This window comes from Malaclemys terrapin, chromosome 10, assembly GCF_027887155.1.
Source record: "Malaclemys terrapin pileata isolate rMalTer1 chromosome 10, rMalTer1.hap1, whole genome shotgun sequence".
In the NCBI taxonomy this organism is placed as follows: Eukaryota; Metazoa; Chordata; order Testudines; family Emydidae; genus Malaclemys; species Malaclemys terrapin.
In genome coordinates, this window is record NC_071514.1 from 38,153,191 (window position 1) to 38,171,802 (window position 18,612).

General features: G+C 42.9%; 1 protein-coding gene across 3 annotated transcripts in view; it reads left to right on the forward strand.

Annotated features, from left to right (window-relative positions):
• LOC128844050 (paired amphipathic helix protein Sin3a) overlaps window positions 1–18,612 on the forward strand; it is a 61,176-nt gene that overhangs the window by 22,544 nt on the left and 20,020 nt on the right. For all 3 annotated transcript variants that reach the window (XM_054041362.1, XM_054041364.1, XM_054041363.1), the window contains exons 4-13: window positions 638–744; window positions 1,332–1,614; window positions 4,582–4,833; window positions 5,483–5,635; window positions 5,958–6,116; window positions 7,842–7,931; window positions 9,669–9,787; window positions 13,531–13,741; window positions 15,385–15,501; window positions 17,789–18,027. In XM_054041362.1, coding sequence (XP_053897337.1) covers window positions 638–744; window positions 1,332–1,614; window positions 4,582–4,833; window positions 5,483–5,635; window positions 5,958–6,116; window positions 7,842–7,931; window positions 9,669–9,787; window positions 13,531–13,741; window positions 15,385–15,501; window positions 17,789–18,027 — 1,730 coding nt within the window. The remainder of the gene's footprint in view (window positions 1–637; window positions 745–1,331; window positions 1,615–4,581; window positions 4,834–5,482; window positions 5,636–5,957; window positions 6,117–7,841; window positions 7,932–9,668; window positions 9,788–13,530; window positions 13,742–15,384; window positions 15,502–17,788; window positions 18,028–18,612) is intronic.

The following is an 18,612-nucleotide window of genomic DNA, read 5'->3' on the forward strand; positions in this document are numbered from 1 at the left end:
CAGCCAGAATTCTGACTGAGGGCTCTGGTTGCTCAGACAGCACCTCCTGAAAATCAGACGTAGGGATATGGACCATTCATAAATAGAAACTAAGTTTCCACATGGCATTCTTGCTGTTTGAGATACATCAGAGTTAACATCCACAGTTAGCGTTTCCAAATCCTTATGAGCCAAATTGAAATGTCTGGCTCTTGAGTTAAAAATGCAAGTGTGTACCTGGCAGCACTAATACATGGAATTTCCTCCTAGAGTCCCCCACCATGTTTATTTTTAGACTTCAATAATAATTTCCACAAAAAATGTAGGAAAAATAATGCGTGCCCAGCTCTGAGTTTTTACTAACAATCACCCCAGCCACTGATGAAATGGTTACTTTGAAGTGTGTTCACTGGAACTATTTCTGCTGATGCATACATTGCATCATCACAGAAAAATACCAGCAATAGAATGTGGCTGTGTCAAATGGTCAGGTAGCACTGATTATAAACTAGCCAATGTTATGATCAGGCTGCTACCTAATTGCTTACTCTTAGTGGTTTACTGTAGGCAGGTGCCTTTCCAAATGTGTGTTCATGCGCAAGAGTGGTCACCCACTTTTCTCTGAGGTATATTTTTAGCTCCTTTATTTTGCTCACAGGTGGAGGATGCGCTGTCCTATCTTGACCAGGTGAAGCTGCAGTTTGGTAGTCAGCCTCAGGTCTACAATGATTTCCTGGACATAATGAAGGAATTTAAGTCTCAAAGGTAACAACTTATGTTCTGCTTTCCTCATATTAGACAGAGAGTGTGCGTGCGTGCGCATGTGTGTTTGGGAGATGTGGGCAAGAGATGGTTAGCACTTTCCACTTTGGAGATTATCCATCTCTTGGTAATCTCTAGAGTCCTCTTCCTCCTGTTTGCTCCATCCATGCTGCTGGTTGGAAAGTGCTGGGAAGTGCAGTGTTGATCAGTATTTTCCATTCTGGAGCCCAAGCAGGTCCCTTCATTTGTGCCAAATCTCTGCTTAGAGAGTTGGAGTTCACAGGTTCAGTCCTTACAGCTGATTCATTTGGTTGTCTGCTTGCCAGTAGCTGCAGAGCGGTCAGACTTGTGACCAAATCACATTGAGTTAGTGTTATTTGGACAAATAAAATTGCTCTTACGTTACAGTCAAGTTAAATAATACATGAGTAAGAATCAGTTTTGTCTGGTTTCCTGGCTTTGTCGCAGGCTAACGATGGCTAGATAAAAATTTGAGTGGCAAGTAAAGTTCCGTTGTGTGGGGTTCCTGGTTTGCCAATGAGAGCCCTTTGCAAGATCTGTGACCTTTCTATCTTCTTGTTTCTTTTCAGTATTGACACTCCAGGGGTGATCAGCCGCGTGTCTCAGCTCTTCAAAGGTCACCCTGACTTGATCATGGGCTTCAATACCTTCTTGCCACCTGGCTACAAAATTGAGGTGCAGACTAACGATATGGTGAATGTGACAACACCAGGGCAGGTTCACCAGATCCCCACACATGGCCTCCAGCCGCAGCCACAGCCGCAGCCTCAGCATCAATCCCAGCCTTCAGCACAGTCAACCCCAACCCCAGCACAGCCTGCACCACAGCCACCACCTGCCAAAATCAGCAAGGTGAGAGACTTTGGATACCACAGGCAGAGTGAAACACCTAGTCCCTCTTTAGAAATGGTAGGGAATTAAAGATTGCAAAAGGCTTAACATTTCATCAAAGGAAATGTAAAAACTGAAATATCTGTAAAATCACTTTTGCAACTTTTTCACATCATGAAAACTACAGTAAACATGTACCAGTTTGGCTCCGCAGCAGTAGCTGTGAGTGTGCATGTGAATGATGGGATGATCACTCATGGAGACCATCTCTGGAGAGCGGTCATATTGCCTGGTGATACGATATGAGTGTGAAAATAATCAGTCACTGAACTGCCAGCACAATGAAAAGGACCATATGTGAATATAAATGGTTCGACAGAATTGTTCAGGAAATTACTGACTTTGGAGAAGTCTTAGGATGTAAAGTAAATTTTAGATGGAATGTGAAGTGAGGATTTGGTCCAAAACTTCAGAAACTCTTTTTTTTAATTTTAGTTTTGGAGCAGGCAAATTCAGGTATGAAGTGGTGACTCTATTTTTGTTACTGGAGCATCTCAAAACCCTAGTTTGTGCTCCTTGCCTAAATAGTCTCTTTGGCTCCAGCTTAGTTTCCTTTCTTAAAAGCTAGTACTTTAAAACAAAAAAAACCTCACTAATTGGTTAGGAAATATTGCTTTGATTAAAAAATGAATTTGCTATCCAAAATCAATAAATTATTTCAAACCTTTCCATTGGAGTCTACCAAAGGAAATGCAAGCCAACGTTATACACTTTATTTGGGGGAAGAAAAATACCCAGAGTCTCTAGCAAAATGTGGTAGAGACCAATATCTGAGGATGGTCTGGTAGGCCCAGAATAAGTGCCTTTTTTAGTTAGCTCAGCTGCACTTGATATGGAGCCCTGATAAAGCATCAGATAAGTATTGAACAGCGAGGACTTCTTGATATTCCCCTACATTATTTTTGTTTTCTGCTAAGAAACAGAAACCTTGATGGAAGGGTTGTCAGCTGTATGAAACTCCCATGTAGAATTTTCCATTGTTATTTGCAGTGTTGTAGCTGTGTTGGTCCCCAGATATGAGAGAAACAAGATGGGTGAAATAATATCTTTTATTGGACCAACTTCTCCTGGTGGAAGGGACAAGCTTTTCAGCTTCACAGAGCTCTCTCATATGACCTGAGGAAGAGAACTCTATGAAGCTTGAAAGCTTGTCCCTTCCATCAACAGAAAGTGGTCCAGTAAAAGATATCATCTCGCTCACCTTTGTATCTGTCATGTAGAATTGTAACAGTTGGGGTAATTAACCACTGGAACAATTTGCCTTGGGACATGGTGGATTCTTCTTCTCTTGAAGTCTTTTTAATCAAGTTTGGGTGTCTTTCTAAACATGCACTCTAGCTCAACCAGAAATTATGGACTTAATGCAGGAATCACTGGTGAAATCCTATGTCCTGTGTTATGCAGGAAGCCAGACTAGATGACCGTAACCTTTCCTTTCTCCAACGCTGGTAGCATGCAGCAGGATTCTCTGACAATTAATAGAACCTCAGAGTGATGAACTAATGGTAGTTCTCTTCTGCCTTTATATAAAAATGACACGCCCAAAATACATGAAGAGAACATTAAGGTTGGTTGGAAAGTCAAGCATTCAAAAGTTAAGAAATCTCAGATTTCAAGTCCCTGCTCCAAAGCGTGGAAGCCCTAGAGCGTCTCAATGAAATTGTTGTAAGCATTTGTTTTAGCATGGGCAAAACATGCTTTTCCTTGATCTCCTTCTCAGAACTAGCTGAACTGTTTATACTGAAACTTTAGCCTGAGGCAGATGCCAGGCATAAGAAACTTGAGCTTGAAGAGTTAGTTTGGCAAAGTTATAAGCAACTGAAAACAAGGTCCTATAATGGGAGGTTTAGGGCAATCTTAGTCTCCAAAATACATCTTTGATGCATATTGGAAGGCAGTGGAGGGTGAAGTATTTTCAGTTGCATTGAAAATTACTAGCTCCAGGTTGGCTCTAGACCCCTCTGTGATTTTATTGAGCCTCCTACTAAAGGGTAGCGACCAAATTTTAAAATCCTAAATTCATTTTCATATTTGTTAGTGTTAGTTTTGTGACTTCTAACTGAATATTGGAAAAGGAAAGTATTTTCAGATGCAATTGCCTGGCTTTATGAAGTACAGGATATCTTCATAATGGAGACAATAACTAGCCACCATGGAGCAATTTAAGTCTATGCAGTTTGGTTCCTGTTATCTTGAAAGATGAAGAGACAAAAATGGCTCAGCTAAAATCGAGTTGCTCTGTAATATCAAAATATGTTTCCTCACTACTTGAAAGGTGAGGTCTTTCTCTGTTTTACCAAGCGTGCTTTGTATCAGCTCTTTAGATGATTGTCACATCCTAAGTTAGTTTTCCTTTGTTTTAGTTATATGTATTCATTCAGTACATCCATTAATATTCAGAATCCGTTTTTGAAAATAAAAATAAAATTCCGTCCAGGATCAACCATTAGGAAATTTTCTTGTGTGGGTGAGCTGCTTATTGTGAAGATAGACAACGTTCACTTAGTTTTGTTCCTCTTCCATTTCCATCAGTGTAAAAAAAAATTTGCTGTAACACTCCCAGCTGTGGAGTTAAGTACACCAAGAAATGAGCATGCCACAAATCCCAGTGCTAAAACATATGAGTGGGGCTATTTCACTGAGCATTAGTATCATCAAGATATGTCCAGCCTACTCAGCCTCTCCATTGGTCAAATCAAAGTATCTTGGGTAGACTGAGAGCTTCCATCTCACAGAGGTACCCCGTGCATGATGCTTTGCTGTTGGCATCAGTTGTGGGAACATCTCCTCCCCCCGCTGAGTTATTGTGTGCGACTGATTTTGTTGAGTTCTAATACTTCTTGTCTCTTCCTAGGATTTGATCTGAATGAAATAAACTACTGCAACGCAAATCTCTAAGACAAAACTAAGTGTCCCTTTTCTTCTCAGCCATCACAATTGCAGGCACATACGCCAGCCAGCCAGCAGACTCCCCCAATTCCTCCATATGCATCACCGCGCTCTCCACCTGTGCAGCCTCATACACCTGTGACAATCTCTCTTGGAACCACACCATCCCTGCAGAACAATCAGCCGGTTGAGTTTAATCATGCCATCAACTATGTCAACAAGATCAAGAATCGGTTCCAGGGACAACCAGACATCTATAAGGCCTTCTTGGAGATCCTCCACACATATCAGGTTAGTGGAACACTGTATACATGCACTACCCATGCAGGTGCTTTTGAGTATGTATAAATATGTGTGTCATGCCTTACCATAGAAAATTAACTTACACCTGTATTGTGTATTTGAAGGGGCTATGCGGAAGATTGACATACTTGGGGATTTCAAGTAGTAAACAATTAGCTGGGGGTGGGGGGCGGAACTTGTGTATTTCAAACCAGTTTAACTTTGCATCACTTAACAGTGCCAAATCAGCATTTGTCTGTAGTTGCAATTATCTGAAATAGTGGGCAGTATTTTTAAACGCAAATGTATGAACCTGGGACATAGAGGGGTGATGCATATAATGCATCTACATATAGTAATGTGAAGGAGAGAGAACAAGCTATCCGGCATTGGTACCCTGTCAGTTGATGTTTGTCCCCTGAGCATTTGGAATGACTCTGTTTTCAGAAGAGCTGCCAGCCACCATCTTCAATTTTTCTTTCGGTTGCTGATTTTCCAGTTAGCAATACAGGAGCAACAAACATAAACTCAGCTCAGGGATGAATGTTTTGAGTTGCATTAAGTATTGTTCCCTAGAGAAAGAAAAGCAGAAACTAGGAAAGGCAGCTGTAATGGTTCTTGTTTCCTTTGCTCTCACACATCCCCGTTCCTGTGACAGAAAGAGCAGCGGAATGCCAAGGAGGCAGGTGGTAACTACACACCAGCTTTGACAGAGCAGGAGGTGTATGCACAGGTCGCGCGCCTCTTCAAGAACCAGGAGGATTTACTCTCTGAGTTTGGGCAGTTCCTGCCAGATGCTAACAGCTCTGTGGTGAGTTCAACCCCACTAATTAGTTGGTAGAAAGCTGGCTATGCAAGAAAACTGAGTTCAGAAAAGTACACTGCTTTCCTGTTTGCTAAATGTGTTTTCAAACAGTCTTTCACTGCACATGGGGAAAAGAGGGCAGGGAATACAGCCTCTGACAAATCTTTAAATGTGACTCCTGTGCCTCAAAGACCTGTTCTAGGACTATAATCACTGCTGTAAAATGCACTGGTCAGCTAGAGCTAAGGTGACAGGGTTTCACATGCACCTTTGCCCCAGCACCAGAAGCTCACATCACTAATAGTCTTGTGGTTTTTTTTTAAATAAGCTGTTAAGCAAGACAACTGCAGAGAAAGTGGAGTCGGTAAGAAATGACCATGGTGGAACAATCAAGAAACCCCAGCTCAACAACAAGCAACAAAGACCCAACCAAAATGGCTGTCAAATCAGACGGCACTCAGGAACTGGAGCAACCCCACCAGTGAAGGTAAGAACATGCATAGTTCACAGCTTTTCTCAAGGAAGTAATGGTAATAAGTGAAAATTGAGGGCACAGAGTATAATGCACTTTACGTACTTGTTTATATTGAGGCTCACAGTCCAGGTTATGACTAGATTGAGGGTGAAGGAGACCTGCCCAGGCTTCTGGTTAGACCCTTTTAGGTCTGCCTTTAAGTGCAGGATTTAGTAGTATCCATACAAACAGGGCTAGAGACTTAGATGCAGCCTGTGTGAGCGTGGCAGTAGTTACCAGTGGAGAAAGAGGAACAGTGCTTGGTTTCTTTTCCTATGTTGCTAGAGAATACACAGGGATATGTTTATTGATTATATTGTTTTATTTAATAAAGCAGCATTTGGAGGGAGTAGATAGGGGGAAGCCTCAGTAAATTTGACCAAGTGACAGGTTGTCTAAAAAGCTTGCAATGCTGTTCTCAAGGCATTTGGGGGAAGTAATAAAGGGGACTAGTAACCGTGTATCGCAGGGGTTGCATCAAATCAAAACTCAGTGCAGGTACATTGGACTCTTGTCTATTCTTCCCATGATAAAGGTAATTTGAGAGTTCTGATGAGTCTGTGTTCTGTTAGCCAGACCTTGCCTTTACAAGCTACCAGAGTTTCTGGGTGGATAAGGCTTTGCAATGAAACAGAAATGGCAAATTTCTCCAGTGATCCCAGACCTCTGCATTTTGCTTTGTAAAGGAAAGGAACAGCACCCATCTCTCTAGTAATTTAATCCCCCTTGCCTCCAGAATGACAGAGCAAATAACAATAACGGTCAGCTTCCAGCAATCCTCTGAGAATGAGATGTGCATCTGTGGGAGGGAGGGATCCTTGAAGACCCTGGGAACAAATAAAAGAAGAGAGCAAAGAAATGCAGAAACTATGGGGAGGTGCAAGATTGGAGTAGGTGGGAGAGATTCTGGCAGAAATCAAAAGGAGTTTGTCTTCATTGTTGTTAAGTACAGAACTAATATATTGAGGTGTATTCTGTGCAATGACTGTTGCAAGTGACTTGATGATTAAACATTATTTGAAGTTTTGCTGTTAGTGAAAAATAAAGCCTCCCCGCCCATCAAATAGGAATGTGGGGAAAGCAATTATGCAAAGTCCAGGGGAAACAAAGAGGGAAGCAAAGTAAATATTTTAATTTTGGGGTACCAGTAGAAACTCAAATATAATTCTCCTCCTAAAAACTTGATGTTGACTGCTCTATTTGAAAGTATAGTACATTCTCGCTATAACAAACCTGTTAAGATCCAAGCCTTTTGTTCGTTAGCAGGGGTTTGTTATAGCAAAAAGACCATCAAAACGAATGGGGGGCTGGGGCTCCGGGCTTTCAGCCCCGAGTGGTGAGGCTGCGACTCTGGATTTCAGCTGCGGGAGAGGGGAGATGGGGTAGGGGTCCACTCCTTAGTTTCTGCCCTTGGGCTCAACATATGAGGCTGGATACAAATTGTGCAGGCATGTGCAAAATGTTGTTGTTGTTGTTTTTTTTTTTTAAACACAGTACAGTATTGTACTGTACTTAGGCTCCAGGAACCAGGTTCGTGATAGCCCAAGGTTCGTTATAATGAAGGGCATTATAGCAACGGTGTACTGTACATGGGGTGTCAGGGAAGTTGAAACACATGCCCTGGCATGATAGATGTGCAAAACATTGTGATTGCATATTTTAATCCCTCTTTTATGGTTTTACTTTTGCTTTTTGCAGAAGAAACCAAAGCTGCTTGGTTTAAAGGACCAGTCATTGGCAGAAGCCAGCAAACATGGGGTGGGGACAGAATCTCTGTTCTTTGAGAAGGTGAGTGATGAAATTCTGAATAGACAGTTTTGCACATCTGATTCATGCTCAGAGCAAATTGGTTTTCCAATGTGAATATACACAGCAAAGTCTGTGGCGTTCTCTCCAGAATGAGATTTCTGTCATCTTTTAACTAGGTGTGCCATCAGCTGGTCTTTACATCTGATATATATTCATTTTTAAAAATTCTGTGCATGTCCCTGCCCGTAAAGTCCGTCTCTGGCTCTTCAGCTGCCTTTGATCCACAGTTTTGTCCCCTCTGGGTAGGCAGAGTTGGCAGCAGAGCCTAACTGTCAGGGGTTGTGACTGCCAATTCTCATGGAAGACAAAAATCTGCAAGAAAAGGCATCTTTGTTCATAGTTCACATTTATCTCCTATCACTCCAGGCCCCCTATGCTACTAGTGACATGACTGGCCTACCTTGTTGTGTTGGCACTGTCACTCTTTCCATTTCCTTCCCCTGTCCAACTGCATGAAGTGAGGGAACTTGGCTTAAATGAGTCGGTCGCATTGTAAGCTACATTTTCTCGAGTGGTAACATACCATGTTGTGCAGTTGTTACCTATTTCTTGCCACATCTCCTGGCCACACAGACTAGACTGAGGCAGATAGGCAGTATGGGATGTCTCCAAGTCGTCCCTTGTCCTCTTCCCTGATGTGTCCACAATTTTCTCTCTCCTCCATTGCATGGAGCATGTAACCCCAGGTAAATGGTCACTTTAACTATATATCCATGTGCTAGTGACACCATCCTGGTCCCTGGGACATGGCACAGTTTTCAGGCCAGGTAGTGGTAACCAAAAGCCCATATGTTGCTTGGAAAACACTGAGGTGTTAACCTGAGTAAATGAAGAAATCTTTGCAGTAGAGTCTGAATCACAACGATGAATAACCTGATGATGCTACTGCTCTATTTGATGTGTAGATGCAAATAGTTTTCATGTGGGAAGGTAATGGTGTTCTAAAGAATCTGATTCAGCTGTGTCTGACTGAGAAGAGGAGGGTTACAAACACCACTTTGTGGTGATAATGCAAGCTGAATAGTCAGTTGTAACTATTGTAGCATGGATTACTATTTGTTAGGCTCCAGTGAATTGTTCTGTTGCCTGGACTTGCAGTTTGCCCTAGTGGGTAGAGGATTACCTGTGTGACGCATCTGTTTCTAGAAACAGAACAGCAGACAGCTGTTGTAGTCCCTGCTTGCAGTGTTCTGAGTTTTGACTGAGACTCTTCTCAATGGTCGTCCCATATTTTACTCTTCTCCTTATGGGTGGACACAAACATCTTGATTGCTTACCTCTTTGGAGTGTAGGAGGGTGTCCACTAGGAGAATCTGAAGAAGTGAGGTTCTTACCCACGAAAGCTGTTAGTCTCAAAGGTGCCACAGGACCGTCTGTTGCTTTTCACTAGGAGAATGGCATCCTTGGATCAGCCGTCATTCTTGCCTCATGGTCTGCGCAAGTGAGAACCAGAGACCCAGTTTAACTTATGTTCTGTTCTATTCTACAAAGGTTCTTATACCTTACCTGTTCACAGTAGTAGTGCATGGGCAGGGGAAATGTATTTAAATGCAATTGCATAAAACTCCCAAGTCTAAAAGAGAGTGTCTGTCTGATTCTGGCTATGTGAGTAACCTCCTCTGTTCAGGATAGCACCTAAGAGCACAGTATTGAGTCTAGGTTGCACTCATTCTGAACTCTGTATTGACTGTTTTCTTCCTTCTATATATATGTAAGGTCCGCAAGGCTCTGCGTAGCACGGAGGCGTATGAAAATTTTCTTCGCTGCCTGGTTATTTTTAATCAAGAGGTGATCTCCCGGGCTGAGCTTGTGCAGCTAGTTTCTCCATTCTTGGGGTAAGTGGAGGATGGGCAAATCCATTTCTGTGTGCGGTCAGAGCTTGGAGGTGGGTGGTGATATTGGATCTAGTCTGTTTTTGTTTGGGTGCTGGGAAGGAAATGCTGACTTGCAAGGCCATTTAAAGAAAGAGAACATTCAATTGGTTCTGTTGCCCAGCATTCCAAAGCTTCAATAGTTTGACTGGGCATCTGATTTCCTGAGCTACCTGCAGCACAAAGGGTGTACACCAGAGATGGAACATTAGTGTTGACTAGTTTATCTGTGTGCCCTGCTGCTTGGTTAGTTCTTTTCACAAAATAACTGGTAGGGAGTTGCCCTTACAACAGTGAGCTAATACCAGTTCACCTCTGAGATCCAAATGTGTCACCTCTGAGGTTCGTGTCACCTCCAGCCCTGCCTGAACACTTTGTATTATGAATGTAGGTTGCAAGGTGCCACATGCTATTAGCAGGCCTATAAGATAAAAGGAACACTAATTGTACTTCGAGATCCTTTATAAGTATTTTATAAATTCAAAGTGCATTAGATTTTAGATTCTTCTTTTTGGCTGTCCTTCATCGAAGCAAAAGAACAGCCATTCTTATTCTGTTTTTTCTTGCACACTGTCACCTGATTTGATGACTGCCCTTTTCCCTTCCTGGTGAAATGCCTGAAAGAGGCAGCTTTGTGGCTTCCTAGAGACTCCAAGGAATGAAATGGCAGCAGAGAGGAGGGCAGAAGTGGTGCTGTTATTACTGGGAGCCTCTTCAGAAGGTCAAACAATGGTGTCCTAGCAGCCTCTTGCTTTGCGATTGTGAAATATTTCTCCCAGTAAATATAGTAATTTTGTCCTAACTTTATGATACAGAACATACCCATCTAGTTCAGTCCCCAGTCTTGTTATCAATGGTTCACAATCAAGCTGCAAGAGATATTGAGAGAGGTCCCACAGGTATCTGTCCTGGATCCGGTTCTATTCAGTATCTTCATAAATGATTTGGTGAATGGCAGAGAGTGCACACCTATAAAGTTTGTGGAAGATACCAACTGGGAGAGGTTGCGAGCTTTTTTGAGGACAGGATTAGACTTCAAAATGATCTTGACAAACTGGAGAAGTGGTTAGAAATAAACAGGATGAAATTTAATAAAAACAAATGCAAAGTACTACGCTTTGGAAGAAATAATCAATTGCACAAATATAAAATGGGAAAGGACTGCTTAGGAAGGAGTACTCTCTGAGTATGCTTTTCCAACCAGTTGTGCACCCACCTTTTACTAGGTTTATCTAAGCTGTGTTTCCCTAGTGTGTTTATGAGAAGGTCATGTGTGACAGTATGAAAAGCTTTACTAAAGTCAAGTTACATCACATCTACTGCTTTCCCTCCTCCCCTCCCCCCCTCCACAAGGCTTGTTACCCTGTCAAAGGAGGATATTAAGTGTGTCTGACATGATTTGTTCTTGACAAATCCATGTTGACTGTTACTTATTACCTTCTTTTCTTCTAGGTACTTACAAATTGATTGTTTGATTTGCTCCATTATCTTTCTGGGGACAGATGTTAAGATGACTTGTCTGTAATTCCTTGGATTGTCCTTATTCCACTTTTTACAGATAGTTACTATATTTGCCCTTTTTGAGCCCTCTGGGATCTCACCTGTCCTCCATGAGTTCTCATGGATAATCACTAATGGCTCAGAGATCTCTTCAGCCAGTTCCTTAAGTATTCTAGGATGTATTTCATCAGGCCCTGGTCACTTGAGGACCTCTAACTTGTCTAAGTAATTCTAAATTTTTCTTTTCCTATTTTAGCCTCAGATCCTCGCCCATTTATACTGACGTTCATTGTGTTAGTTGTCCAAGCACTGCTAACTTTTCTGGTGATAACTAAAATGAAAAAGGCATTTAACACTTCAGCCATTGCTGTGTTTTCTATTAGTGTATTTCCCTCCTCATTAAGTTAATGTGCCTGTTCTTGGTCTTCCTCTTGCTTCTAACACATTTGTAAAATGTTTTCTTGTTACTCTTCATGCCTCTAGCTAGTTTAATCTTGTTTTGTGCCTTGGCCTTTCTAATTTTGTCCCTATGTGCTTGTGTGAGGTGTTTTTTTTTATATTCATCCTTTGTAATTTGACTTAGTTTTTACTTTCTGCATGCTTTGTTTTGAGTTTCAGTATGTTGAAGATCTCCTGGTTAAGCCAGGGTGGTCTCTTACCATACATCCATCCTTTCCTATTCACTGGTATAGTTTGCTCTTGTACCCTTATAAGGTCTCTTTAAAAAAAAAACTGCCAGTTCTCCTGAACTCCATGAGACTTGCTTCCCACAGGATCTTACCTACCAGTTCTGTGAGTTTTCTAAAGTCTGCCTTCTTGAAGTCCATTGTCACAAACTCTTGTTTCATTATCACTTTCACCCAAGCTGCATTCCACCTTCAAATTCTCAATCAGTTCCTCTCTTAGACTTAAATCTAGAATAGCCTCTCCTCTAGTCACTTTCTCCACCATCTGTAATAAAAAGTTGTCTCCAGTGCATTCCAAGAACTTGTTGGATAATCTGTGCCCTGCTGCATTATTTTCTCAACAGGTGGTTGGGTAGTTGAAGTCCACCATCACTACCAAGTCTTGTGTTTTGGATAATTTTATTAGTTGTTAAAAAAGAAAAGAAAAGAAAAAGGCTTATCCACCTATTTTTCCTGGTTTGGTGGTCTATAGTGGACACCTACCATAACATCACCCTTATTTTTCTTACCCCTTTTATCCTTACCCAGAGATTTTCAACAGGTTTGCCTCTCACTTCTATCTCATCCTCAGTGCAAGTGCACACATCTTTAATATACAAGGCAACCCCTTCTCCGTTTTTCCCCCTGCTTGTCCTTTCTGAACAAGCTTATCTTTCTATACCAATGGTCCAGTCATGTGAATTATCCCACCAAGTTTCTATGATGCCAGTTATGTTGTAACTGTGATTATTCACTTTTAGTTTCTAATAAAGTCTTCAGAGAGTAAGATGATTTTTTCACAAGCAGAATCCACTTCAGTTACCAACATCTATGTGCTTGCATGTCAGCTTGTATTTTCTAAATCTTCCACCTAATTGTGCAACACCAACTGAATCTTTGGTGGTGTGAGGCTCACTCTTCAAAGGTGGAATTTTTCTTCAGTGGAGTCTGAGAATCCATGTTCAACTTCTTTACCCCTTTCCAGTCAGGAAAGTAATGATCTGTTTTCAGGCTGAGTGCCCAGATGGGTGAGAAACCAGCCAACTGGCTTTCATATCTAACCTAAATGGTCAGAGATTTCAGTTTGAAAATGTTGTCAGAGTGCTCCTGGCAAGTCTTGCCTGCTCTGGGAGAAGCTGCAGACCCAGTTCCTCATATGAACACAGCCTTTGAGATGAGTGAGGATGAGGCAGAAGAAAAGTGTTTGATCTCAGACATCATGGCAACAGGCTCCCAGATGGGAAGGCATTTGCCACCCAAAAAAAAAAAAAAAAAAAAAAAAAAAAGCCTTCAAGATGAATAGAGGCAGGAGCAATCCAAAGAAAAGCAGAATGACTTTTTACACTGGCATCCCCTTACCAGGCCACCGCAAACTGGAATTGAGTGGCCAAGAGTCTTCTGTCCTCAGATGTGACTTCCAAGGGCCGTCTTGGACTGACTCTCTCAAGTGGCAGTTCTGACCCCAATAGCTTAGAGCACTGGTATTTGATTTCTAAGTTTCTACAGTTTTCAAGACTTTCTTGTATGTTTCTTTTCCCTTAGGAAATTCCCAGAACTGTTCACTTGGTTTAAAAACTTTCTGGGTTACAAAGAGTCTGTTCACATGGAGACATTTCCAAAAGAACGGGCTACAGAGGGGATTGCCATGGAGATAGACTATGCCTCTTGTAAGAGACTGGGCTCCAGCTACCGAGCCTTGCCCAAGAGTTACCAGCAGCCCAAGTGCACCGGGCGGACTCCGCTATGTAAAGAGGTAAGGCACTCTAGCCAAAGGAATTGCATGCTTGGGGAAGCTCATTTCCAGTCTGCTAGGACTGGAGTGGTAGTTGGTAGAAAGGACCAATAAGGGGAGTTGACTGCATAACTCTAGTATGCTGAAAAGTTGTAAAGTCAAGCACTCAGAAGTTAGGAAATGCTAAGGCTTGCCAGTGTAACCTTAATTTGCTCCCATGTGCATATGCTTTATGATAGTCTTTAATTTCATCATCACATACTATTTTTTCTGCAGAACCCCTGCCTCATTCAGTTGTAGTGCTGCTACCAGCTGTGTGTGTGTGTGTGTGAGAGAGAGAGAACACACGAACAGATTCCTCACAAATTGTGTGTTCTGAGAATTCCATAAAGTTTTCCTTAGTTTCAGTTGTGGTGTGTATGTACACCAGAAAAACTTTATGGGAGTCTGAGAATACATAATTTAAAAAGAATCTGTTCAGTTTATAGAGACTTCACTGATCAACAACCAAACTTTCATTTTCTGGTCTACTGGCAGGAGATGCTGCAGAGTCAGGGAGTGTGCCCAGTCCTTGCTGTGCTCTGTAGTGACCTTTTTTAAATCAATGCAGGAATGGTGCTGGGTAGTACTGTTTACCTATCAGCTGAGGAAGGCTAGTGGTTCTGATGGGGGTGGGATAGGGACTTTTACAGGAGGTCAGTTAAATTGCCAGTGGTCTATAAGTGAGATTATGAGGATTCGCTGGAGAAGAGGGGAACCCCAGAGCATAGCTAAATGTCTTGCCTAGATGGCTGTGAAAGTCTTTGCCACCATAAACGTTGACACAAGATTCCATTTGAGGGGATAGGCAGGGCTTTGTTCATGATGCCATGGAGGAAAAAAAGGCAGGATGTAGCTGACCAGTTACCTGCAAATGGAAGTAATAACGTAGTGAAAACCAATTGCATCATTTGAAAACCATCTCTAAAGGATGACTTACGTGGTACTATAACAAACCCTGCCTGGCAGGAGTTCAGTGATTCAGCCTCTCACACTTAACGGTCTGTGAAAACGGGCCAAAGTTTTCAAATGTACTTAGCTGAAATTGGTCTCCCAATCTGTGTTTTGGCACCTTGGCCTCTTTTTTCAGAGGTTCTGAGAAACCCCAGTTCCCACTGAAGTCGGTCAAAGTTCAGTTGCTCAGGACCTTTGAGAATGAGGCCAAGCTGCCAGGGAATGGATTTAAGCACCTGACTAGGCTTATATCTATATTTGAATAAAAAGTCCCTACAAAAAGCCATAGGCATCTTATGCTTACAATAACCTAGTATCATTAAACACTCATATTCACAGAACAGATTTAACTCCGCCAGCCAATAAATCCAAAGCAGCAGAAAAACTTTTTACCCTTCTCTTTGACTTCCCTAGGAGAAAAACGTCTAGCTTTCCCCCAGACAGTGTCAAATCAATGGCTTTTGCAGCATGCCCAGAAGGTTGAGTTTTGGCTATAAGGGATCCTGTGGTATGTACAGGAGAGAATGTTCACCAAGGAAAAGAGACAATGGATGTTGGGAATCTGAGATTCCTTGTCAGAGGAACATGTGATGATATAAATTTGGGTGTCTGCTTCTCTGATGGCTCAGAGAAAAGATCCATCAGTCTTCTGCTTTTCTCCTTCACCTAAGGTTTTGAATGATACTTGGGTCTCCTTCCCTTCCTGGTCTGAGGATTCTACCTTCGTTAGCTCCAAGAAGACACAATACGAAGAACACATCTACAGATGTGAGGACGAGCGTTTTGAGGTAAAATTCTTCCAAAATCATTTCTTGGAAAGCCTGGGATTCTATGAACTTGTTAGCTATATGGTATAATACTGCTTAAATACTGATGCCTGGAATTGTTTTTTCTGGGTGACCCATGTCTCACATGGTTATACGATCATAGAATCCTAAAAATGTAGGGCTGGAAATGACCTCAAGAAGTCATCAAGTCTAGCCCCCTGCACTGAGTTGGACCAAGTAAACCTGGACCATCCCTGACAAAAGTTTGTCCAACCTGTTCTTAAAAACAATGATGGGGAGTTCAGTCTTCCTTGGAAGCCTATTCCAGTGCTTAACTACCCTTATAGTTAGAAAGTTTTCCTAATATCTAATCTAAATCTCCCTTGCTGCAGATTAAGCCCATTACTATTTGTCCTGCCTTTGGTGGACATGGTTATGCTTCTACCTAAGGACTGTTCAACCTCTGTGAATACAAGAATCAAAATCCAAGTAACTGCTTCTGATCACCAACTCCTTCCCCTCCAACCCATTGACTTTATCGTGGTCGGTAGCTTTGGCACAGCTTTCTTTCTCTTCTCTTTAGGTCATTCCAAATGAAACTGTTCAATGGCAGGTGCATAATTGATGCTTCCTTTTCTTAGTACATAGAGGCTGAAAATATATTTCTGTTAAAAATCTGAAGAATGACATTCACAGAGTCTTAAATGATTGACACTCCAAATGGAACTCAGCACAGCAATTATTTGCCTATGCTAAGATTTATCACCTCCTTTTGTAGTAATGCTGTCAATTGTGTACCTCCCACCTATGGAAAATCTTACTTCCTGAAGGAAGCATTTTGGTAGCCTGTAACTTTTTTGTGAAAAGATGCAATACTGTATAGGAAGCAGATGAAATATAAGTAGATTAGAACAACCAAATGTGGAAATATTAAACCATTTCTCAAGTGCCTCTCGTTTTATGTGCACAGCATTACAGAATTATTAAGTTCTTGTTTTGGTTCACTTAAATGTTCGGGTAAGTGGACACTTAAAACACTGCAGCTGTGCTGATGCAGTGCTTAAGTGAAGAAACTCCTATGCCAACGGGAGAGCTTCTCCCATCAGCTTAGTTCAGGGGTAGGCAACCTTTCAGAAGTGGTGTGCCAAGTCTTCATTTATTCACTTTAATTTAAGGTTTCGCGTGCCGGTAATACATGTTAACGTTTTTTAGAAGGTCTCTCTCTATAAGTCTATATTATATAACTAAACTATTGTTGTATGTAAAGTAAACAAGGTGTTCAGAATGTTTAAGAAGCTTCCTTTAAAATTAAATTAAAATGCTGATCTTATGCCACCAGCCTGCTCAGCCCGCTTCCAGCCTGGGGTTCTGTTCACCTAGGCCTGCAGCGGGCTGAGCGGGGTGACTCGAGGTCAGGGCAGAGGGCTGGGGTGTGTGGGGGGGGTGCAGGGCAGAAGGCTGGGTGTTGGGGGGACTCGAGGTCAGGGCAGAGGGCTGGGTGTGTGTGGAGGTGCAGGGCAGAAGGCTGGGTGTTGAGGGGAGGTCAGAGCAGAGGGCTGGAGGGTGTGTGGGGGGTGCAGGGCAGAGGGCTGGGGTGCTCAGCTCGTGGGGGTGCTCCCAGCCCCCTGCCCTGAGCGGCTTATGGCAGGGGGCTGGGAGGGATATGCCCTGTTCCACCCCCTTCCCCAAGGCCCATCCCTACCTCTCTCTGCCTGCTCTACGGAGCAGCGAGCACGCTGTGCTCGGCTCTGCTTCGCTCCCCCTCTCCCTACCAAGGGAGAGGGGGAAGGAGGAGGGGCCGGAAGGTTGTGGGAAGAAACGGGAGGGGAGAGGGAGCTTGGCTGCCGCAGGACCAACCTTCTGCCTCCTGCCCCCGCAGGGGAGAGCAGTGGGGGGGGCAGGACTCCCCCGCACCACTCTCCCCTGCAGGAGCAGGAGGTAGAAGCTTGGTCCTGCAGCAGCCAAGCTTCCCTCCTCCCCCTTCTTCCCCCAGCCTGGTGCATTCCGGCTCCTCCTCCTCCTCCTCAGTGGACAGCAGTGTGCCACTCAAAATCGGCTTGTGTGCCGTAGGTTGCCGACCCCTGGCTTAGTTAATCCACCTCCCCAAGACATGATAGCTGTGTCGATGGGAGAAGCTGTCCCGTTGACATGACACTGTCTACGCAGGGGGTTAGGTCGATGTAACTGCATTGCTCAGTGTGGATTTTTCACACCCCTGAGCGACATAGTTACACCAATATAGGTCTGTAGTGTAGACCCGACCTTTATTTCCGGAAAGTAATATTGGCTAACACATCTTCCTTTTCAGCTGGATGTTGTCTTAGAGACCAACCTGGCAACAATCAGAGTCTTAGAGGCAATCCAAAAGAAACTCTCCCGCTTGTCTGCTGAGGAGCAAGCCAAATTCCGGCTGGACAACACTCTGGGTGGCACGTCGGAGGTGATCCACCGCAAGGCGCTGCAGAGGATATATGCTGACAAAGCAGCCGACATCATAGACGGGCTGAGGAAAAACCCATCTGTTGCAGTTCCTATTGTGCTGAAAAGGTACTTCCCAGGTTTCGGCATTATTACTTGTGTTTGGATAAATGTCATTGTATGCTAGGCACTATCCAAACGTATAATATACACAGAGGCTCCAGTTCAGGAAAGCATACAGTCTGAGAAATGCGGATGCTTTTTATTTTCTAATAAGTTGTTGCATTTCATAGTACCCAGCTACTATTGTGTCTATTAAAGCCAAAACATCACTGGCCCTGCTGGCAGGATATGGATTTTTTATTTTTCCTACCCAAGATAGGGCAGTCTTAAGTTCAAAAATCAAGCTGGGGTGGGGTTCTGTATTGTCAGTTTTCAACACAACTGAGTTTGATCCCATTATAAATCCCATCTGTGAAAATGAACAAGGCTTTGAAGTGTAGAGTCTGTATTGGATTCAGGTTCCAACTCAAAAATTACTGTGTTCTACTGCCAGCCTCCTGATCAGAAAAAGGAAGTGAGTGCACAATATTGAGGGGGGGCCAGAGACCGCTCTCCTGAATAATAGTTATAACGGGCAATTTCAACTCCCCATATATAAAATGTCAACTTCTGGAGAAGGTGGGGAGAAGGAGTTTTTCAATATTTTAAATT